This window comes from Colossoma macropomum, unplaced genomic scaffold (genome assembly GCF_904425465.1).
Source record: "Colossoma macropomum unplaced genomic scaffold, Colossoma_macropomum, whole genome shotgun sequence".
Taxonomy (NCBI): domain Eukaryota; kingdom Metazoa; phylum Chordata; class Actinopteri; order Characiformes; family Serrasalmidae; genus Colossoma; species Colossoma macropomum.
The window spans coordinates 10,417,316-10,439,902 of NW_023494793.1; the positions used below are offsets into that span (position 1 = coordinate 10,417,316).

At 39.3% G+C, this 22,587-nt stretch overlaps 1 protein-coding gene across 1 annotated transcript in view; it reads right to left on the minus strand.

Moving 5' to 3' along the window:
* Nucleotides 1–22,587, minus strand: part of grid2 (glutamate receptor, ionotropic, delta 2) — a 588,027-nt gene that overhangs the window by 180,508 nt on the left and 384,932 nt on the right. Inside the window, exons 6-8 of the mRNA XM_036578447.1 lie at nt 16,246–16,419; nt 9,904–10,065; nt 1,406–1,525 (exon numbers count right to left, since the gene is read on the minus strand). Coding sequence (XP_036434340.1) covers nt 1,406–1,525; nt 9,904–10,065; nt 16,246–16,419 — 456 coding nt within the window. The remainder of the gene's footprint in view (nt 1–1,405; nt 1,526–9,903; nt 10,066–16,245; nt 16,420–22,587) is intronic.

Below are 22,587 nucleotides of genomic sequence, written 5' to 3' on the forward strand. Positions count from 1 at the left end.
TTAAGTACAAGCTAAGCAGGAAAGATATACAACAGAAAATTACACAGAAGCCTCAATGACTAAATATAATTTCAAAATGTTCAGTACTTAGTGTGTCCACCTTTTATGTTTATTACAGTTTCCATTCTTTTTGGGTGACTTGCTTTCAGTTTTACAAAGAAATCTGCAGGAATACTTTTCCACACCTCCAAAGTTCAGTCTTAGAAGCTGGTTGCATTTTCTGCTTCTCAAAACCTCAAACACATTCAATGATGTTGAGATCTGGACTCTGGGCTGGTCAGTCCACTGTTCTGAGAATGCCAGCAGCTTCTTTGATTTTGTCTCCTTTTCTCAGTAATGTATTATTTTTATCCTGAAAAATGAATAACTTAATGGCCATTTTGACTGGAAATTAAGTACTGAAGGTTGGTCCCTGACTTTTGCACAGTGCTGTATCTCCTCTTCTACTTACAAGCACAAATGTGGTGCTGATAAAATCTATATAACATGTACTTTCAATAGAATTTATCCACTTGTTTCAAGTAACTGTGAGTGACAAATAATTAATATTGAATCACACCATGTTTTTGTTATCACTGGCGATAACTGCAATTTCTAAGGGTTAATAAGCAGAGACATGCTATTCATTGTCATTTTGCTCCTAATCTAGGAAGCATCAGGCTTCAACCTTGTCCCCCTGGTCTTAACCAGTGCTGCTATATTCAGCCCATGAACAGCCTCTGTTCGGCCTTCTAGGCAACTTCTGACAGTGACATACACTTTATGTGGTGTAGTTCTGTCAGGTTACTAGCCATCAGCTCATCAATCAAACTAGATTGAACATGGTCTAAATCACAATCTTTTAATGAGTCCTGATGTCAACATCATCCACTTTGTTCTGGACAAACTCCAAGAACTACCATGGAGACAACTTTCATACGCCATATACTGCACATCTATGGGAGCCACTCTATTGTGAAGAATTGATCTGCATTCCGCAGGGAAGACGCAGACAGATGACAGCCGATATACGACTGAGCAAATACACAGAAATATGCCTAAAGCAATTAACGGAAAGCAGCGGACAGAATAGATTAATTATCTCACGGATCACTGAGGGACGAGGTTCGTGCTACTCTTTCTCAACTGCCACCTGACTCCTCCATATACAAGACAAATACACAACAGAGGAGGAAAAAAATAACTATATAAACAACCCACACCAATGGGACGTGTCCCTCAGAGGGAGGCAGATATAATTACACTGCTGTGATTATCAATTAAAGACCTTTGTTCTTTAAATTACTGGCACGACCACGTCTACCTTCAGGAAGAGAGCTGAAGAAGCTTTAGGAAGAATCCAATAGGAACGTGTGCAATGCCTGAAAGGTGACTGAGGCAGAAATTGGTTTTGGAGGACGCTTACCCTGCTGACCCCACGGCCACGGTCCTCTCCATAGTTCGTCCCCAGGATCTCAAAGAAGATGTTGGGGTTGGTGCCGTTATCATTGAACTCCAGCAGACTTGTCAGACCACTCACACCTCCCTGAAAAGTGCAAACAATTCTGTCCATTAGGTGTAAACTTTTCTTTCTCATACATATTGCCTTATTTGATATTTGATAAAAAAAATAAACCCCTCTATTTGTTCTTTGAGAGGCCATACTGTACATTTGTAATATTCAAATGCATTTTCCAACTATTTTCCAACCTGTAAGAATGTCTTACAATTAAACTGTTTTGTTACCACACCTTTAAAATCAATATATGCAAATTACCTCTGTTCTGATTGGCGAACGTGCTTTGTTCATTCAAAAACCAAATGTGGAACTGTAACGTTTGGATTGAGATCCTCTGGATAATTTCAGTGTGAGAGGGTGGGCTAAACTACCATAGGCGGAGATAAATGTTTTCATGGTTGTGACATCACAACCATGATGAATATACAACAGGCTGCTTTCATAGCTTAACACCATATATGGACCACATAGGCTAGAAAATGAATGTTAGTTTCCAAAAAGTAATGTTTTTTGTTTAATGCACAGTACACCAAACTTTTCTTTTTCAAAAAATTGGGTATTCATTATATGGCAAAATAAAAAAAAACACAACTACCAACTAGCCAAACTGCAAATTAAATGATTCCTCTAAAGAGAACACATTAAAAAATGAAGTGTTGCATGTACAAAGTTATGGTACATTTTAGATTTAAGTTTCTTTTTTTCAAATATGTTAAACTCAGCAAATAACTAGAAATTTTGCTAAGAAAAAATGTAAAGTTTCCTGTAGAGGATGTGTTAACTTATTTTCGCTTTAAAAACAAAATGTGTAATTTGACTGGGGGTGTTACACTTGCACATGCCTGTATGATAAAGATATGATCATTGACTTAACAGTTATTATTACCACAATACTGCATTTCACACAACAAGCAGATGCTGCCAGTCTTAGAAGAAGAGACTCCATTCAGTTCTCACTCTCTCATCTCCGTCTGTCTGAAACAAAAGCACAAAAACTCGGAGCCTATTTCCGTTCGGCTGCTCTAAATCCTCTTACACCTTTCCTGCAGTATCTTAACGTGGCGCCATGCTCACCGCCAGCCTCAGCTAAAACTGCCGTAATTGTAGAGAATGTAGCACGCCAATGTCGGGCCTGACAGAATTAATTAGACAGCCAATTATAAAAGCTGACGAGTGCTTTCCAAATGAGTTCACCAACTGCTGTATTGAAAAACCAATAAACACAAAGTTCCTCTAATTAAGCTGTAGAGCAACATTCCAATGGACACATCGCAGGAGGGACAAAATAGGAGCCCATTATCCGGTCAGTGTACAGTAAAATGCTCAGGAAATGCTCTGGTCTAATATAATCTATATACCTCTTTATAGCTCTTTAAAGTAGTCCTGAGTGGAAAGAAAGCTTAAAATAGACCTCTTAAACTGTAACTTCTACTGAATCATTGATAACAAACGAATCTTTAAAAGCTACCTACAGGCAAAAGCACCGAACAACATCCCCAGAAAGCAGTACATAAATAAATATGAACATTTTATGTCAGTATTTGAAGATGACACAAATAGCATTGTATTGACGTAAGGGGAAATATGTATGAAAAGATTCCCCCCACACAGCCCATGTTATGAGTCGACTGTTTGATGTGATGATGCTTTTCTTGTCACATGGCTAATGGAATTTTCAAGGCTATGAATAGAGCTTGTCCCTTTTTGCTGCAGTAGCAGCCTCTGTTCCTCTGAGGAGGCTTTGAACAAAACATTGCTTTGAGGATTTGATTGTATTCAGCCGTATATCAGTTCTGGATCACAGATGCACTGCAGGTCACACTCCAGCTCATCCCAAAGGTTTTGGATGGAGCTCCATCACCCCAGAGAATGCAGCTCTACTGCTTCACAGACCTGTCCCAATTGGGCATGGTGACCCTCAAACTCATGTGTGGCTGCTCCAGAGCGTCCTGCTCTACGGGCAGTGCTTTTCTGTGGAGATTATACCAGCTGTGTGCACACCTGAACACCTTAAAGTAGCTGAATTTACTAATTAAAATAGGTGTCTGGACACTTTTAGTAATATAGTGTAATTCTGAATACTGAATTGATTGTTTTTAGTGATTTCTATTTTTTTTAGTTCATTTTTCTTATCTCATGTACACCACATTTATGGCATCTTGGTTCTACTCCAGAGTGTCATCGGTGCTGAGCTCACCCTGTAGGAAGTACCTTGTAAAATACTTACTGTAAAATTACAGTAAATTACTGGCAACTAGTCACATTACTTTCACAGTAATTTACTGAACCAGTAAAAACAGTGAAATAACAACTGCATACTGTGACTTTACAGTCCCTAATCTGCAATTTTTTGCTTTTAAATAAAGTAAAAGATAAACTAAAATAAATCTAAAACAATATGAAACTAACATCTAATATGTTCTAACATGCAAAACATATTATTAAAATTATATTATTTTATATTTTTTCTAAGGTTTGTGAGTTGGAGTGAGTTGCACCAACAAAACCATAGTGCAGCTTTTAAAAAAGGCTATGAATAACTAAAAGTATAATGATTTTTTTCCTTCAACAGCAAGCTATTATGAGCTAGTTAAGAAGGAACAGGAGGAAAAAACTCAAAACAATAATTAACCAAATGAGATAATGGCATAAAATGTTGCGATTCAATCAGCTCCATGTTACTACGCAGTTTAAGCAGTTACTATGCAACAGTTGTTGTGTACAGACTATTTATAAATGCCCTTTTTTATGACTCATGCAATAATAATCTATAATTATAACGATAATATATTGTCAAATTGTCCACCCAAAGCTCTACATTACAGCAACTGACATGAAGCAATGAAGCACTTTGACTTAAAGGAAAATTTCAGCAGTTTTTTCAAAATGTCTGTGTATTTCAATTGTTAAGACATAAACAAAATTATTCAGAGTGGTTTCATGTTAAGTGCTCTGTTCTAAAGAAACTTACCGACTCAGAATTGTTCATGCTGGTGGTGATAGGAACTGGACGTCTGAAGTGTTTAATGTCTCTAAACCTTCCCTCACAGAAAGTTACTGCATGAATTCATTGCCTGAGACATTGATTTATGTTCATTTTGAGAGAAAGTTTTGACCTAAAATGTAATTTTTTTAAATTTATTCAGGCAGACATAAACAGACAGGATGTTGTAAAGAAAAGCAGGACCTATTTTTAATATTTACCACTACATTTCCATGACCAACGTTACATATAAAAACTCAGAAGACATGTGTAGGTTCACTGGTGGTTTTGGATCATAAATAAAATAGCTATATTTGTATATTTAGTGTGACACCTGATTCCTATCGTAAAAAAAATATCTGAGTCAGTACATTTCTCTAGAACACTTTCACATCAAACCACTTAGAATGACTTCCTTTACACCTCAAAAAATGAATTAGTTTCATTCTGCAGACATTTTGAAAAATCAGAGGAAATCCCCTTTAACTGGACTTGGGAATGATGCTTCATAATTAAAGCTGCAACAATTAATCGATTAATCGATGAGCTGTCAACTATTAAATTAATCGTTACCTATTTTGGTTATAGAATAATCGGTTTAAGTATTTTCAAAGAAAAAAAGTAGCCTCTTAATTTGAATATGTTCTGGTTTCTTTATTCCTCTGTGATACCAAACTGAATATCTTTGAGGTGTGGACAAAAAAAAAAAAGAAATCTGATGACATCATCTTGGGCTTTGGAAAACACCAATCAGCATTTTGACCATTTTCTGACATTTTATAGACCAAATAATCGATTAATCAAGCAAATAATGAATAGATTAATCGTCAATGAAAGCAGCCCTATTCATAACAATATTACAAATGGAAAAAAATGTCCATCCCTTTAGTACAAGGCCATAAAATTCCATCAAAGCTCTCATGTCATCTTGTGAATATAGACATTAATGTTACTAAGAGCTTATGTCCTGCTTCTTAAATACACTGTTCAATGCTTGTCCATGTGTTATGAAGTCTCCATGTAGGCAGTCTAACACTGAATTATTATATGAAGACCTTGAATCTGTGGACTGTGCAGATTCATACACTCACTGCTGCAGTGCTCGAGTACACTTACTGGTCTGAATTCATACGTCAGGCTCTGCTCGTAGCTCAGCAGAAGTAAGAACACACAGCACGGTCATATCTCTGCTGGTGGATGACAGGACTGTGCTGATACATGTGCATACAGATATGCTACAGCACCCTGGGGGTAAGGCCATTCTTCACACAGCACAAAGAGCGCTAGCCCACACCCAGCCCCTGGCCCTGTAAAACAAACGCTAGCACCCCCCCAAACCCTGCTGTTCTCAAGCACCACAGAGGGCAGGACAGCAGAAAAAAAAGCAAAGCACGGAGGCAGCGGGGGAGGAAGAGTATTGGCCCTGAAGAGAATCAACCTGTCTATCACAACCCTGCAGGTGAACGAATACACAGAAAGACTCTTTCGGGAACAAGTATACACACTTAGGCACACAAACAAGAGACGTGCCATCTCACACGTACACACACTCTCTTTCCACTGCTGTCATGAACAAGTGCACCTTTCCTGTCAAAAGTTTGGGCACACTGAGCTTTTTTTTTTTTCTTTTTTAAATACTAGCTAGAGATGTTATAATTTTGAGATTCTATTATTTCACCATAACAGTCAAAATCTCGAGAAACAAATTGTAACATATTACTGCCATGAACACTGACAAAAAACAGGCAACTGTCTCCTCTAACTGGTGAGAACAGACCTCAGAATGCACACTTCCCTGTTGTAGCGTTCCTTGTTCCAGCTTTAAAAACATGAGGCATTTTCACAGGTGAGAGGTTTTTTTTACAGGAGGTTCACTGAATAACGTGAAAAATGTAACTGAAATCTCATGCTCACACAGTTGTTTCCACTGAAGGTCAAATCTGCATTCAAATTAAAGGTGGCTATAACAGGGCTGGACTTCACAGTGTGAGTTTCTCAGTTTTTATTGTGTGGCTTTTCTGGGGGCAGCAGCATTTGCAGGATTGGCCAATGGCCACACTTTAAGAATGCAGTGAATCACTAACGAGTCTAGATATGTGCATTCAAGTATTCACCCGGTACATGGCATTTGTCTCCATTTATTTGATATAGGACTACATTACAAATTACCATGCGTTTCTATCTTTCTCACTCTCTGCAGCCTACACACAAAATGGCCCACCGGGAATTATCCTGGGCCTGGTTATATGAAACACCTTAAATTGAATTTTCACTTAGGATTACCCTTAAGTATTTCCTAAGCGTATGTGTGTTGCACAAAAACTCTAAGGTGGTACTTAAGGGGTTGCTTAAGTGAAATCATTATACTACCTTACATTTTCCATTAATGATCAAATTTCCCTAAAATAATATCCCTAAAATAATCCCTAAAGCACTGGATAAAGTTCCTTAACTATCATTTTCCTCATGATATTTCAAGGTAATGAAAGGATTATTGGCGTACGTGAGAAGCTAAAGATGTGGCAGAGTTGGAGATGCTTGAAGAGAAGAATGTACCTGTGAAGTTATTCATGATAGAGAGAATGTTAAGCACTAAAACGATTGAGAGGGCACAGATTTGACTGTCGCTAAATGTATAAAGCTAGCGAGCCGGAAGACAACCTTGACCGGCACACCGCTAGCCGGAAAATACCGGCCTTTAACACTGCACTCATGTTTTAGTGCATGTAGGGTGCTGGAGGAAATAATGTCTTTAAATGTACATGACATATACAGATAAACAGATATTTCCTTCTACTCTAATGTATGCTCAGATTAATGTAAGTTGAGTTGGCCTACCTAGCCTTCACAGCAACAGCCATGAAATCAAGGATTTTTTTTTTGAAAAAGTCGTCACACAATAATCCAACATATATCTTTATTTAAAAAAATAAGCTGTTGAACTTGGCTAAAATCTGCCTTTGTTAGTAAAGGCACTGACCAACGCGCAAAACGGCCAGCCAGAGAGTGATTTTATATGAGGAGGTAGGTGACTGCAGAGCTGGTAAAATGCTACAAAATAGTGGAGTTTTCAGCCCATAGTGGGAGTATTTTCCATGTTCATGTCCTGTGTATGTAGGCATGGCCATTACTAGATATGAGGACACTGAGGTCCAGACCTCGGTAGCTTCAGAAGGTTTTTTTTTTATCACTTTTCTCCATTCATGAGATTAAATGTAGAAACAACGCCCTTATGTCTACTCAGGGCCGCAGCCACGGTGTCGCAGACCTACCCAAACTGGGACCGAATATTTAGTGTGCCACATTTTTTATGATGATGAAATTTGATTTGTTTTCCGTGAGCACTGTCACTGTATTATGGCCAATCAAAATATGCCATGCTCGGTCTAATTTTCCAAACCCTCCAATAACTTCTTAGCAACCGCTGCTGTCCACAATTACTTCAGTACATTAGCAGCATGTTTGTGACTAGCATTGGGACCTCAAGGTTTTCTGAAGTTTCTGAAGGATTTTCTGAAATTCAGTGTGGAAAAGATGTAACTTCACTACTCAGTGAGCAATGACTGGTTCAGAACAGCTGTGGTTCGGCCAAAGACTTTACTGCCTCTGTATGAGGCAGTACTGTCTCTGTAAGTTTATCAGCGCAATTAACACATTACGATTGCAAAATGCAAAGCTTGTATTCCATTTGTTTGTTTGAACTGTTTGTAATGTTGCTGGCTAAATCAGCATTTTTAGTCTGATTTAGTTTTAGTCTAGCTCCAGTAACTGCTCAGTTTAGGCTACAGGCTCCGTAGTGGGCAATATTAGCGTTTAGATGAGAAATTAAAGTTACCCACTCATGACTGCACTGTACTGCCTTGAGAAGAACACCAACTCCATACACTGACATGTATCCCCTTGTTGTGATGTCACCACTCATCAGCACTCAAACATTTTAGCCACTAAAACCACCTTGGGACCAAAGGAGTATGCAGATTACAGTCAATATAAATATTTTTTATATACAGTGGAGCCCAAAAGTCTGGTATTTTTTCATTTAAACCTGGAAAAAACAACAGAAAGTTTTAAAATCTTGAAATATTTTAAAGAAAGAAATGTTATGGCAATTCAAATGAACAAGAAATATTCAAAATTATTTCTTGGTCACTATACAAATTGAAGCGAATCTGTCAAACTGACCATGTTTTATATCTTTGTATAAAATAGATTTTTTAAGTCTTATTTCTTTTATTGAAACACATGTTCAGATGACTCACAGAGGCTTATGGAGTTATGGAGTTCATGCCAGCTTGAGTGCATGTTGTCATTAAAGTAATGACATATCCATTACCCAGAAATTCTGAAATTCATGTAAACATTTAGATTCTACTTTTAACTCAGATTGTTATACTGATAATATCATTGGTTACGAAACATTTTGCATTAAATTAGAACGAAACAGAAGCATTTTCACCAGCCGTCTCAGACTTTTGGACCTCACTGCATATATTCTTTCAATTTTCAATTTCTTACACAACTAGCAATGCACCAAAAGCTGTCCTCAAAAAACTGAATTACAAAGTTTGCTTAGCTAGCTAACTAGCTCACTGAAGCTAGCCTTGCCAAGGCACAGCGTGATCCTACAAAAAATTTGCAAAAAATCAACATGTGACCCTAAGACCTTAACCATGATCTCTGGAAGCCTTTTATGGGTTTCCTCAATGTATCAGACTGAAGGATGAAGCATCAGCTCACATAAAAAGCTGAGGGAACATAAGGACCTGTGGACATATGACCCTGGGAATATAGGTACACTCTGCTGCTCCTCATACTAAAGAAAATATTTTGATTAACATGAAGCTGAGTGTTGCAAAATATACCCAAAATTTAAGTAACATTTAGTAAACATATCTGTACAGATACTTTTTCTTACAAAAAGGAATAGGTGAAAAATAAAATTCACAAAACTCTCCCTTTTGTTTAAATGTAGTCAATAAGCTAAAACATGTTTGGTGTCTGAAGTTAGTTTTGCACTGGAGTTACACAGCTGATGCAGCTAAAAGCAATGGAAACTTATAGTCATTGATGAGCATCATGCAAACTGTATGCTTCTCTCAAAGTAACAGACTTCATTACATGATTCTGAACACAGTATTACACACTCACACACTGTTATCTATAAAAATACATCAGCAAGCTAAAAACGGGCAGTTTGCACAATGCTTATGGGTGGTAATTTCTTGTTAGATAGATTAGCCTTGTACCTTCAGTGCAAGAAATAAATTCTGTAAACAAACAAATCTACTACACTTGAGGTAAATGGACAATTGTGTACATTTGCATTTTTTTGCCAAGCTACCACTTAAAAAAACAAAAAACAAATAAAGTTCAAATTCCAAAAGAAAACACGAAGCTTTTTCCAAGCAGTAAGTCTCCTTACCTTCTTGATGGTCTCCAGCATAGAACGGCCTCCCTGCCAGGGCTTGGAGCCTTTGCGGATGCAGGACAGGCTGGCCATGCTGTGCCATTTGCGGTCCTCCAGCTTTCTGTGGAAGGTGTTGGCCAGCAAAAGCACCGTATCATAGATGTACCGGTTGGTGATCTGACCAGAAGAGAGAGAGATAGAGAGGAAACAGGTGACAGATGAGCAAGGAGAGCCAGTGATGCTCAATTAATCATCCCCTTACCAGAATGAAAAAAGATTTAGGTCTACTGGCTGGATACAGTAGTAGAAAGCTTTTTTTTTCCGTACAGTATTATGGATAGCAGGTGCACGCCATCTTTCCGTTTAGCGCTCGGCAGTATGGCACAGCTGTGAGAGCTGATGATAACGCAGCGGTAGCAGAAGTGGGCGACGGTTCTTTCATCAACAATAGGAAAGCTGCACCTAACACCTGGCATTTGACGTTCTCGGGCTTAGCGCTGTTTGCACAAAGGTTTTAGCTTCCAGCAGGGCATAAACTATTATTCACGGTGCTTTAATAAGCCGTGGCTGGAGCTCGTTTGCCTTTTCTTGTCTTTTTTCATGTTTCCTTTTCTTTTAAGCACGACAGTAGGCATAATATAAGGCAAATGCAGGAGGTGGAGGGCCAAGGAGGGGGACCTGGAATGAGAATTAGATCATTAAAACACGCTCTGCTACAGATACACTCTATACTTACACGCACACACTGTAGTCCGCATGGCGTTGGAAGGAAGAGGGGAGTTAATTCCGCTCTGATCGATTGCGCTGCTCTGATCTCGCCCGAGTGTTGTCTCCATTTTAATGAGGCCGTAATAAATAGAGTGGAGTGGCCATTAGGTTTCTCCTGTTGTTTATTAACCCACAAAGCTTTCGCACACTTGACACTGTATTGCACAGCGCACGTCTGTGCTCTATGTAAGCCTATCCATCCAGGCCGGGGTGACAAGTAATTGAGGAAAAACCTCTCTACATCAGCATTTGGCTGCCCTAACGGTCAAGAATGCACAGCCCATAATGGCAATTTACACACGCAGTCACTGCCACTGTTGAGAAAACGCATATACCATAGCTGTTTCAATGACGTGTGATGAGCTGCAGTAGAAGCCTCTTGTTTGTCGGTACACACATGGAGACAGTAACGGTATGCGCTCCGCACAGCAGCAGGACAAAACTGACAATTATCGTGCACAGACGTGGAGCCGACTAAAGCAAGCAATTACAGTATCTACAAGGCTAATGTTGGCACTTTAATGTTTATCTTCGCTCCGAACAAGGTGACCTGGGTACAGCAAGCATGCCACGCTCTACTCTAACGGGACCCAACAAAGGACTCCTCTCTTAAAGGTTCCGAAGGAAAAAAAAAGGCCACGCAATCTCCAGACTCCAGCAGGGACGCGCTGTTTGTATTTACACCACAAGGACCTTCTCCTGCCGCCTTAACTGGGCCTCAGAGAGCCATCTGGAAAGAGAACTGAAAAAAAGAGCAACAACTTGAAGAAAGAGGCCCAGACAGGGAATCCTCTCCGTTACGGAGCTGGCACCGCCATTATTTCGGCCTTCTTCTGCATTTTCTCCCAGTTCTCGCCGGCTTTTATCTCGCAGAGAAAAGCACACGGTGTCTTTAGTTGGAGATGAAGCAAGCTGACACTATGGGGGATTCAACAGTTGCGCAATGTTTTTCCTTCTTCTTTTAGGAGCCTATTTATTTCATGGTGTAGTACAGTGGTTCGCAATGGGCATGGTGCCCAAGACATACTCTCAAGCCCAAGCAATCTGGTCAAAAGTGTGTTTATTTTATTCCATTTTTAATGTGAAAAACAATAAATTATTGTTGTAATAAAAAACACTAACTGTGGAATTTTAACTGCCATTTGTTGGTGGCTGTTGTCTGTTAATGTATAGCTCTTGTTGAAATCAATGGCAAGACGTACATGTTTCAACTATATGAACCAGATTTCACAGATACCAAAGTGTCTTTGTGCACAACACATTTCAGCCTGTAGAATCAGAGCTTTCTGTGAGTTGCCATGTTTTCTATAATTAAATAAAACGTGCACTAGGCTTCACTGTTTGATCTCATTCGCAACTGAATTTGGATCGGTAATCAATTATTAATAATTTATTTAATCAAAATAATGACAAAGGGCGACTGATGTGTAGGACTTAACATTCCTATTCATGTGTTTTCTTGTTCAGAATGACAGTTTGTGACACAAACTGAATAAAAATCTATAATTTTGTAGATTTGCTAGATCACATTCTTCACATATTAAAATAAATGCAACAACATCATTCAGAAATTGTTTTATTAACAGAAAAAATCAAATGTCCTCAATATCCTAAAGGCTCCAGAGAAAAGAGTCACGAAGTTAGCCTAGTTATTTATAGTAACATATGTATTCTAATGTTACTGTGGCAGCTGAAACACTCTAAGGGGCGACAGAGGACACAGAGAGCATCTATAAATGGGCTTTACTGTCATTACAATAGACACTACACTACATGTCGACAGCAAAGGAGTGTATTCTACTTTACTTCTTTCATTGGAATGAAGAGATGATGATAATCGATTATATATTTATGTGAGAGAACTAGTCCTTGTCAAACTGCTAATCTGCCATGAGGGTGGTACAAGCCAGCTTGACTAGGCTTGGTGTAGCTATAGTGCGCCTTGCTGCAATGCTCAGAATGCAGCTTGCACTTGCATTATGAATTGCGCCACGACACATTTTAGAACATAACAATTCATGAAATCATGTTTGCATAGCTTGAAGCATTTGTATACTTGTGTGAAGTACATTTGTTCAAGAACTGATACTTGATCACTGACATTTTAAGTTACTCAGTACTTCATAATTGATCGTGACATCTGCTTTTGTATCAAATCTAAAAATATCTACACCAAGCCTTTTCCTAAACAAATCACTTTAATACATCTGTCTACATTCTACATTTAACTTGCGTTTTATTCCCCTTATAATGTTAGTGAGGTTATACGTCCCAAAAATGGTCAACATATATATATACATACATACATAATTTTTTACTTAACCAAAATTAAGCTGTTTTGTTACTGCACCTTTAAGTTTGATATATGTAAATGACCTCTGTTCTAATTGGATGTCCTAATACTGTGCCTCATTGAAAAAGCAGTCCAGCCTAAAACACTCCTTATAATTTCAGCAAGAATGCTGCTGAAGGCTGAACAGATGGATATATTATCACCAATATCTGCATTTTCCTTTATCACAAATATTTCCACTTTTCTGTGCACAAGAACACATTTTAAAAGATCCGGCATTGTTAATAGCATCAGGACACCACCCGTCACATTATTTAGTATTGGATCACAAAGAAAATCAATGGTACTGACCATCTTCAGTGCTGCAATGCTGACCACTGGTGTGATAGCTGCAGAAAGGGGGGGGCATGGAGGGCAGTGAGGCAGAGCCAGCTTTGGTCACAGAGGTCAGAGGGATGATGACGACAGATGATGGCGGTTTAATGCAATGGAGATGACATGCAGGGGGGCACGTGAAGCCTGAGTGCTGGAGTTAACACAGCCTCTACTTATGGGGGAAATGAACAGTGGTCCAGGGAGAGGGGGAAAGAGCAAGAGAGAGTGAGAGAGGGAGAGAGAGAGAGAGAGAGAGATAGAGAGAGAGAGGAAGAGGGAGGGGAAGAGAGAGAGATGATGCGCTTCAGAGTTGTGTGAAATTGGGCTTCTTCTGGCCTGTGCTCCTGACCACTGAGCTGCTCTCCCTCCACACTACCAAACAAGGCAAGACTAAACGCAACACTCTCCACTGCTCGAACGACTGCCTCCGTCTCCACGCACTTATGAACACTTATATGTACGCACAGACACATACACTTTGAAGCAACCAAATCTCACACAACATACAATAAAATCAGATGTATCAAAGCAGACAAAACGCTAACCGCTCATTCCATACTGGTTTGCACACTCGTCTACTTGGCCTTGTCATGTCCCCTCTAGGAAATCCCAACACCATCTTACAGCACCCCTCCTAATTACTGAGTTCAAGTGTTTCAGCCTATTGCTATTGTTACTAAGGGGCTGTAATTCAGGGTTTGGGCTTGGCCCAATAGTTCCAGTGAAGGGTAATGTTAACACTACACCACACAAAGACATTTTGGACAATTATATGCTTCTCACTTGGTAGCAACAGTTTAGGCAAGACCATTTCCTCTTCTAGTGACACTAAGCACAAAGTGAGGTCCATAAAGATGTGGTTTGACAAGTTTGATGAGGAGGAACTCCAGTGTCCTGACCTCAGTCCCACTGAACATGAACTGGGATGAACTGAATCGTTGACTGGGAGCCAGGCCATTTCGGCCAGCATCAGTGCCTGACCTTACAAATGCTCCTTTGACCGAATGGGCACAAAATTCCAAAGTCCAAAATCTTATGGGAAGCCTTCCCAGAAGAGTGGAGGCTGTTATAGATGCAAAAGGAGGCAACTCCATATTACCATGGTGGTGATAGGCATCAGGGGTTGCAGTGTCTACAACACAAATACAGTCATTTTATTTATCATCCAAAATGACCAACCTACACGTCTTTTGATATCTGTGATGTTATTGTAAAATATGGTAAATCTGGAAAATATTTTTTTTGGGACTATATTGCCTCACAGTGTCCTACATGCACCCCTCCACCATGAATGGCTTTTAAAAATATTTATGTTTTAGGCCAAATCCTTATCTCTGAACTTTAGTAAAACAATGTATTTTTCATCAGGCAGTGCATTCATAACCATTATGTGTAATAAGTTTCTGTGAGGAAGCTTTTAAAGGCATTAAACACTTCAGACGTCTGGTTTCTATCACCACCACTGTAGGGAAGTTTCTCCAGAGTTCCCCTTTAACGCCCATGGTTTTGGAGTGGGATGTCCAACAAGCTCATACAGGTGTTATGGTCAGGTTTTCACACACTTTCGTCTAACGTACGTTGAGCGTGAGCTGGTACATGTGGGCCAGTGGGGCTAGGCGCTCCATTTGTTTCAAAGAAAAAAGTAAATCAAAAAAAGCTTTCATTTTTGGTTTCACATCATTTTACTTGAAATAAATTACCAGAAGCTGAGTATTTTGGTTATGATGCTAAATTCCTAAAGGGACCTTATGTCTTGCAGTATTATGTTGGCACCATGCTAGCAGAAGTGCTATAGCAGCTGTACAAGAACACCTGGAGCTTATAACACAGATGTTTTAAGCTCATAACTGCTTGGAACAAACATTTAGGTAAGAAATATTTTATAATTTGTAGACTGTAGCTAAATAGCTGTTAGCTAAAGGAACACATCGATATCTAAACGTTACATGCAACCAGTAGCTATCTTAATGACTCAAACGGCAACAACAACCACTGGTTACCATGTGATTTCTGGTGTGCTTGCCGACAGATTTATCTCATCACAGACTCAATATCATTACTGAAAAAAAAACAGAATTGTCACATTTTGGTATTAAAATGGCAATCGTGACAATATGTGACAATACGTCTGACAACACGTCCCTATAACATAATATTAGCTGGTAAATGGAAATTATAGCTGATAATTACGACCAATAACTTGCAGTCTCATTTAAGTTGTGTGCACTGGCGTATGTATAGTCACGAGCTGTGGGCACTTCCATTCATTCAAACTGAATTGGACAGCAATTAAACAGTATACAGCTACCACAGGTTACAAAAATACATAAATAAAATACAAAAATAGAAACTCCATTCTAAAACAAGCACAAATGAGTCTTTACTATGCTCAAATTATGATAAGTACAGATTGCAGTTGCAATCCTGAAATCTTGGGGTGCTGCAGCCCTGTCCGCATCCACGCTTCCTGTGTCCTCAGAATCATTTACTTAATCAAAAGAAAAATACTGTTAGTACTTTTTGCACTTTCAGTTTGTTACATACAGTAATAATAGTGCTCCTAGCGCACAATGAAATCCACTTTTCCTCATGCTTTCAGAAATGTTTTTTTGCTACTGTCACCCTTAGCTCTCTCATTATGGGTCTGGACCCAGCTTTCTGTAAAGCTGCTTTGTGACAATGTCTGTTCTAAAAAGTGCATCATCAGTAAAACTGAACTGAATGTACTATGCACTCAAAATCCACATTAGTCAGCAAACACTGCTAACACCAAACAACCTGAAATCAGAGACAAAATAGTGCTACATCTGCATATTTCAAAGAGCTCTTTAAAGAAATCAACAGACAGATTTAATTACAAGAGCGAATACACAGATAAGGCAATAATGGTGTGGATACGGGAGAATGATTGAGTGGAGTACCTCCAGTGTCTGAGCTTTGGAGTCTTTGGGGTCGCAGAGGGAGGTGTTGATGCGGTGGTTGTTGCGGACGCAGCGCTGGCTGGTGTTCTGAGGCAGAGGGAAGGTCTGTCTGATTAGAGTCAGACGCCCTATAGACTTCATCACCAACTCCTGCACATCCATGTCAGATATCTCCTACAGAGAGAGAGCGAGACAGACACAGAGAGATAGAGAAAGAGAGAGAGACAGAGAGAGAGAGAAAAGAAAGGCCAGGAGAAGGAATTAACATAAAGAATATGAAAGAAACACAGATATCAACCCTTTAATCCTGAGGCACGAGCTTTTAATCTACTCTTATCCTTTAACCCCTCTTCACAGTAGCCATAAAATACAATTTCTGTCTCTTTCAGAGGTCTCTCATTTGACCTAGGCAAAATTTGATTCTTCAACAATATTGAAATATATTGTGATGGAAATGTGTATGATTTTCAAAACCAGAAGTGATTCTTGTCTTTGTAGGTGAGCAAGAAAGACGTTTTGAAAGTTTTGAATTTTTTTTTATAGCGCTTAAATTCTATTTCTTTGCTATATGCTATTGTGCTATTTATCAATACTCTGATTAAACAATGAATAACAAGTCTTTAGTGATCTGAATTCTATCTGATACATTTTATTTTACTAAATGCGGGCATGCATGTGGCCCAAATACATGGTGGAATTTCTGGGGAGGGGGAGGTGAAACATGATGTTATTGATTAATATTACTTTGCCTGCCCATTGGTGTTAGTGGTGAGGCAAACAAAAATCAGAAGAGCAAAAGTCATTGTATTTTAGTGGAAAATCAAAACACAGGAATTTTGTCTTCTAAACTACTTGAAGACTAATGCTTAATTTGACCAGGGAGACAACTTTAAAGGGGCTGCAGCCAAAGTCTGAATGTATATCTAACAAGGTGTTAGGTAACGTTAAATGCAGGGAAAATATGCAACCTATGAGCAATTACATTTTCTGAAGTAAAATTTTTATGGATTTGTACTTCTCTAAACATAATACCAATACGCATGTTTGTGTGGAAAGTGATCGACCTGTTACTTTTCTCACAGAAAGCTGAATTTTGGCCATTCACAATGAATTATTAAATCTGTTTCTAGGTTAAAGGGGAACTGTACTCATTTTTCTGTACGATTTCTGTATGATTTGATCATTAAGATGTAAACACAATTACTCAGGGTGGTTTGATGTGAAATACTCCACTGTAGAGAAATGACTGTTCACAGTGGTAGTGATAGGAACCAGACATGCGAAGTGTTTAACGCCTCTAAAAGCTCCCTCACAAAGTTATCATATAGACATTGTGACCCTTGGTTCCTATCACCACCATTGTGGTGAAATTTGATTCAGTTTCTTTATAATTAACCATTTCACATCAAGTCACTCTAAATGACCTGTTTACGTCTCAATGACTTAATTACGCGAAAATTTTGAAAAATCAGCGGAATTCCCCTTTAAAGTTCATCCTGTTCTGTTAGTTGAGCACCTGGACTGCGTTATTGTTGCTCACAGCTTTAATGTTTATACCAAAAACAGAAGAAATGCACTTAAACTTAAGTTCTTAAGCTGATAGATCCTGTTCCACTGCAGTTCTATACGTTATTCAGTACTTCAGTAGTTTTTAAACTGCTACTTTTGTACCTCTAACTCAAGTTGTTTTTTTTTTTGCTAGGCTACTTTTATTTTTACTTTAGTTATTATTTCATAGAAATACTGTTTTCAAGGCTACTCTACCCATGTCTGCAAAGTATTTGAGAAGTATGACACTCTTGCTGATGACACACTTCCGCTAGAGCTTTTCAGCAGAAGAGCTCTCAACCGCTCCACGAACCAACAGCTTTCCCTCCTCAAACAATAATTCCCTCATGTACACAACTCTCTCGCGTATAAACAGTGAACCACTTTCCCCTCGCATCAAGGTCACTGTCCTCCTTCTCTCATCAGGCCGAGGTCACCTCCACACCAAACTCCTTTTTCTAAATGGTTCAGCTATTTATACCAGAGCCTAAGTAGACCACCTATTTATAATGGCCATCAGTGTTATAGCTATTCCCTGCACGGGTGCTAATCTGAGGGAGGAAGGTGAGTGCAGTGATGATGCGGAGAGGAAAGGGGGAGAGAGGGAAAAGGGGGACACGCCTGCGTGCTGCCTCGTCCTTGCGCAACCTAGAGAGGAATGGTTGCTAATTTTAGCCCGGGGCCATGTTTTCAGCTGGCAGGCGGAGTGGAGCGGACAGGGCTGGGGGTGACATGATGGGAGCGGATGTGGCGCATCCCCCCAATGAAGGTGCATTTCAGAACCACCCAGCTGTTCCCTCTGACATGCCTCATTTTCAGGAGGAGGGTTGTCATTTTTACCTGCAATATCACTGGTAGTCCTTAGAAAGTCATCTTTATAATGTCCATCATTTTCAGATTTGTTTTCTTGTTAACACAACTTGTGTTCAACGAATAGAATTATGTATATTATTATTGTTATTTTTTGCATTAATTCTTTTTGGGGCTCTGTGATGCTAAGCTTACAGTTTTTTCCTGATGTGAATGAGTACTGGGACGTTTTGTGAAACTGATGTAATTTTTTTAATTGACATCCCTGTTTTACCCTATTATTATATCATTATATTATTATTATTATTATTATAATTCAACACGTGTGAGGTGGCCATAGGTGTGCAGGTATCGAGCATTTTATAACGTCTTTGAATGTGGTTCACACAATCAAGATTTTAGGACCACAACTATCATTCTGTACAAACTAATGACACATAACAACTGATAAACTGAGCTAATATGTAACTGCCCAAGTTAAGGGCTTTGTCAGCGATTTCACTGCAGCTTCCTGGGTTAAACTCAGAAACTCACAAATTTACGAGGATCATCTAAATGGATCTTAAGTGAGATTTACAGACAATGTGACATTTAGATATAGTTTAATGGACTGCCTATAAGTTTGGCAAGCTGGGCAGGGCTCCACGCAACGTTCTCCAGCACTGGAACCAAATTGCACTTGATCCTAGACACCGGTCAAAATGTCAACCACTATGGCTGGCATCCTCGTCGGAGAGGTCATTCGCATGTTTCACAGGCAAACCTGTGCACTAGACGACTGCTGCTCTCAGAGAGGGAATGTGTTTTGACAGCCATTAATTAACCTTTTAAGAATAGCGATGGCCGCCAGGGTGGCACGTGGGACAGTGGGTGCACAAGTCCCTCTGAGTGGTCGAATCAACCTCCCAGAACTTACTTGACGACGGTCTAGAGGACAGGCACACTCAAATGAACCTAAAAACCGCCCCAGCCCAATTACTTTTTTGGAACCCCTAGCTGACGAACGCAAAAGGCCCTTGATGCTTAATTAGTGGAGCTAAATCAGAATGACACAAATAGAAGCCTGCAGGGTTATGGCCTAGTTTAGGGTTAGGGTTCTGGCACAAGTCCCCTGCTCAGACTGCTGTCAAGTCAGGCCAGGCATGAGCAATGTAAGGGGTCAAAGCGAAGATAATGTCATCCATCTTTAGATGTAACACATTTGGACAACACAGCTTTTTACAATTTTCAGAGACTCACAGTATTACAGCTTTCTTGACATTGATATTATTACTCTGACATAGTCGAGATATGGAAAATTTCATACTAGAAAGACCCACAGACTGAGGTCATACATATTTACTGAATGTACTTACTAATTCATTAGGTGCTCACAAATGATATGCATCACTTTTTCACATTTGTCTACTCATCATAGCAAGAACATCGGAATATCCCAGTTCTGTCTAACACATTTAAAACAACTTCTGTTTACTTGAAATCCTTAAAAATCACTCTCTGGCAGCACTGCACAAGATCTTTCAAAAACCTTGAACTTCCTTCATTCACGTAATTGCGAGATACAGTTTAGTATTAGAGGAAAACAAAACCCAGTGTCCTCTGCCAAAGGGGTGCATGCATTGAGTACCCTTCACAACGAAAATGCTCTGCACTCGTTTTACAATCCAATTTTCTATCCCTCTTTAAAAGCATTCAGTTACTTTCATTTGTAACTTGGTTCTGTTATACATGTAAGATGCATCTGGATACATTCTCACCTAGAGACTGAGAGCCAGATGTACTAAGCCTTTTAGGCAGAAATAGGAGGAAGTCTGCTTAGAAAAGCATGCATGGTATGTATACAATACACACACAAGAATAAAAGTGTAGTTTATGTGGCATGTGCAAAATTCTTTCCCTCATGCATATGCATCGGATGGAGAACTGCGCAACAAAATTCATGGAGATGTTGGAAGTACAGGATTCAATTTATTATTGTTTTGTGTGGAATTATCTCTATCTCTTAAAATCAGGTGTAAACTGCTAGATGTTTCTCAAAAATACCTTCTTGGGACTTCCGTTAATGGCAGCATCCACCACGGCCAGACAGAAACATGGGAATTGGCTCTCTGTGTTATTGCTTCTAAAATTCTCTGTTTTCAGCTGGAATAGAATTACACTATCTGCAGAATGTTTTGGTTTTACTGTAAATTTTACAGTAAGTTATTGGAAGCTCAGTTCCCAGTAAAGCACTATAAACACAGTACTATACTGTACTTTTATAGCAAAATGTACTGTGAAATTTACAGTGTTATGTCTTAGTACTTTAGTTGCCAGTAAAGTACTATAAATATACAGTATTGTACTGTAAGACATTTCATCATAATTTGTAATTTTACAGTGTTGTAGTAGGCTAAAACTAGGAAACTAAACAAATTTCAACAGTTTTTCAAGTTCCAATAATTGCCGTAAAATTTACGTTTAATTACCACTACTTTGCTGCATATAACTTCAGGTTGCAGTGATTGTTTATAGTGTAGCTACAGCAGGTAGCTGCATATGTTACATCTGTTAGTTCAGATGCATTGCGAGTGCTTACTGCAACCGCATCAAGTCACATTTTGTGCAATGCCTCCTGGTCCTGAGGATTTAGTGTCTGGTCTTTAGGACAATTTTAATTAATAGAAACCTGATAAACCTGAAGTGTGGGAAAGAAAGTTGCAATCCTTTACTAGTGCTCTAGTTTGGACAGAGCCCAGCTTCATAGAGCTTATAATGTAAAATAATGCAACCGCACTGGGAGAGATTAAGTGTTGGAATCTTCGAAAATAGTTTTGATTATAGCAGCCACCTGATCTATGGGAGCCCCCTGCTCAAATCTGGTCCTGGAGGGCCCCAGCATTACATGGATTAGCCTTCGCCTTGTTCCATTACACCTGATTCAACTCATCTGCTAATTAGCAGGTCCTTCATGATTTGAACAAGGGACACTACAACTGGGAAAACACTAAAGCTGTGCTGCACTGTGCTGTGACCTTCAAGAAACAGATTATGCAACGTGACTCTGGAGGAATGTTCTAGATTCTGTACCAGCTGACCCCAAATTAGGGCAGACAATGACGCATATATGCAGGGGGCCCAATGTACGAAGCTTTTTGCACCAGTTTTAAGTGCAAATCGGACACACTGTGCCCTCATGTTATGTACAAAACTGGAGCACAAGCCTAAATGCATAGTTAATGGGCTGTGTGCATGGGGAACTGCAAACTGTGCTTCTCTCATGCATAAGAAGAATGACTGCACACAACATGGGTAGATCATGCAGAAAATGAGTGGAGATATTAAGACGTGTGGCTGATTACATATCCTGCTCGATTTACTAAAGTTCAAGCAACTCGTGGCGACCACTTTTGCATCAAATTTTCTCCGCCTTCTAAAAACAGCTGCAATTTTGCAGTAATATCTCAGACGTTCTGGTGGAAGGCTTCCTTTAACAACAGCGGCATTCGCAGTGAATAGATAGAAGTACAAGCTTCAACCACATGTTGAAATTACATTTACCAACAGAATCATGTTATTTCAGCTCTCAGGATCAAATGTGCATGAGAAGACGTGAGAAGGTGCAGGGCAAAATATGCCATCAAAATATGCCACCTATTCGCAGCCTAAATGTGAGCACAGTCCGTGTTACTGTTAAAAAATCTATTTCCTGAGAGTAAAATAAAATTAATGTAGAACATTTTGATAAAGAAGAACTACAGAGCAGATTTGCTAATGCTTTGTGCAGTTGCACACTCTGCTTTTGGCTCAGTGTTCCTATAGCACCTATAAAAGAACAGAGGGGCGGTCACGGTTCTTTTGCATATGCACAGGAGTTTCTCTCTCAAAGCACAAAATACTGGAAGGAGTGTATTGTAATGGAGCACCTAATCTGATTTACCAAGAGTGATAGTAAATACTGTTTGTGCGCTATTTAACGCCTGAGAAAAGCTCACTTTTTCTCAT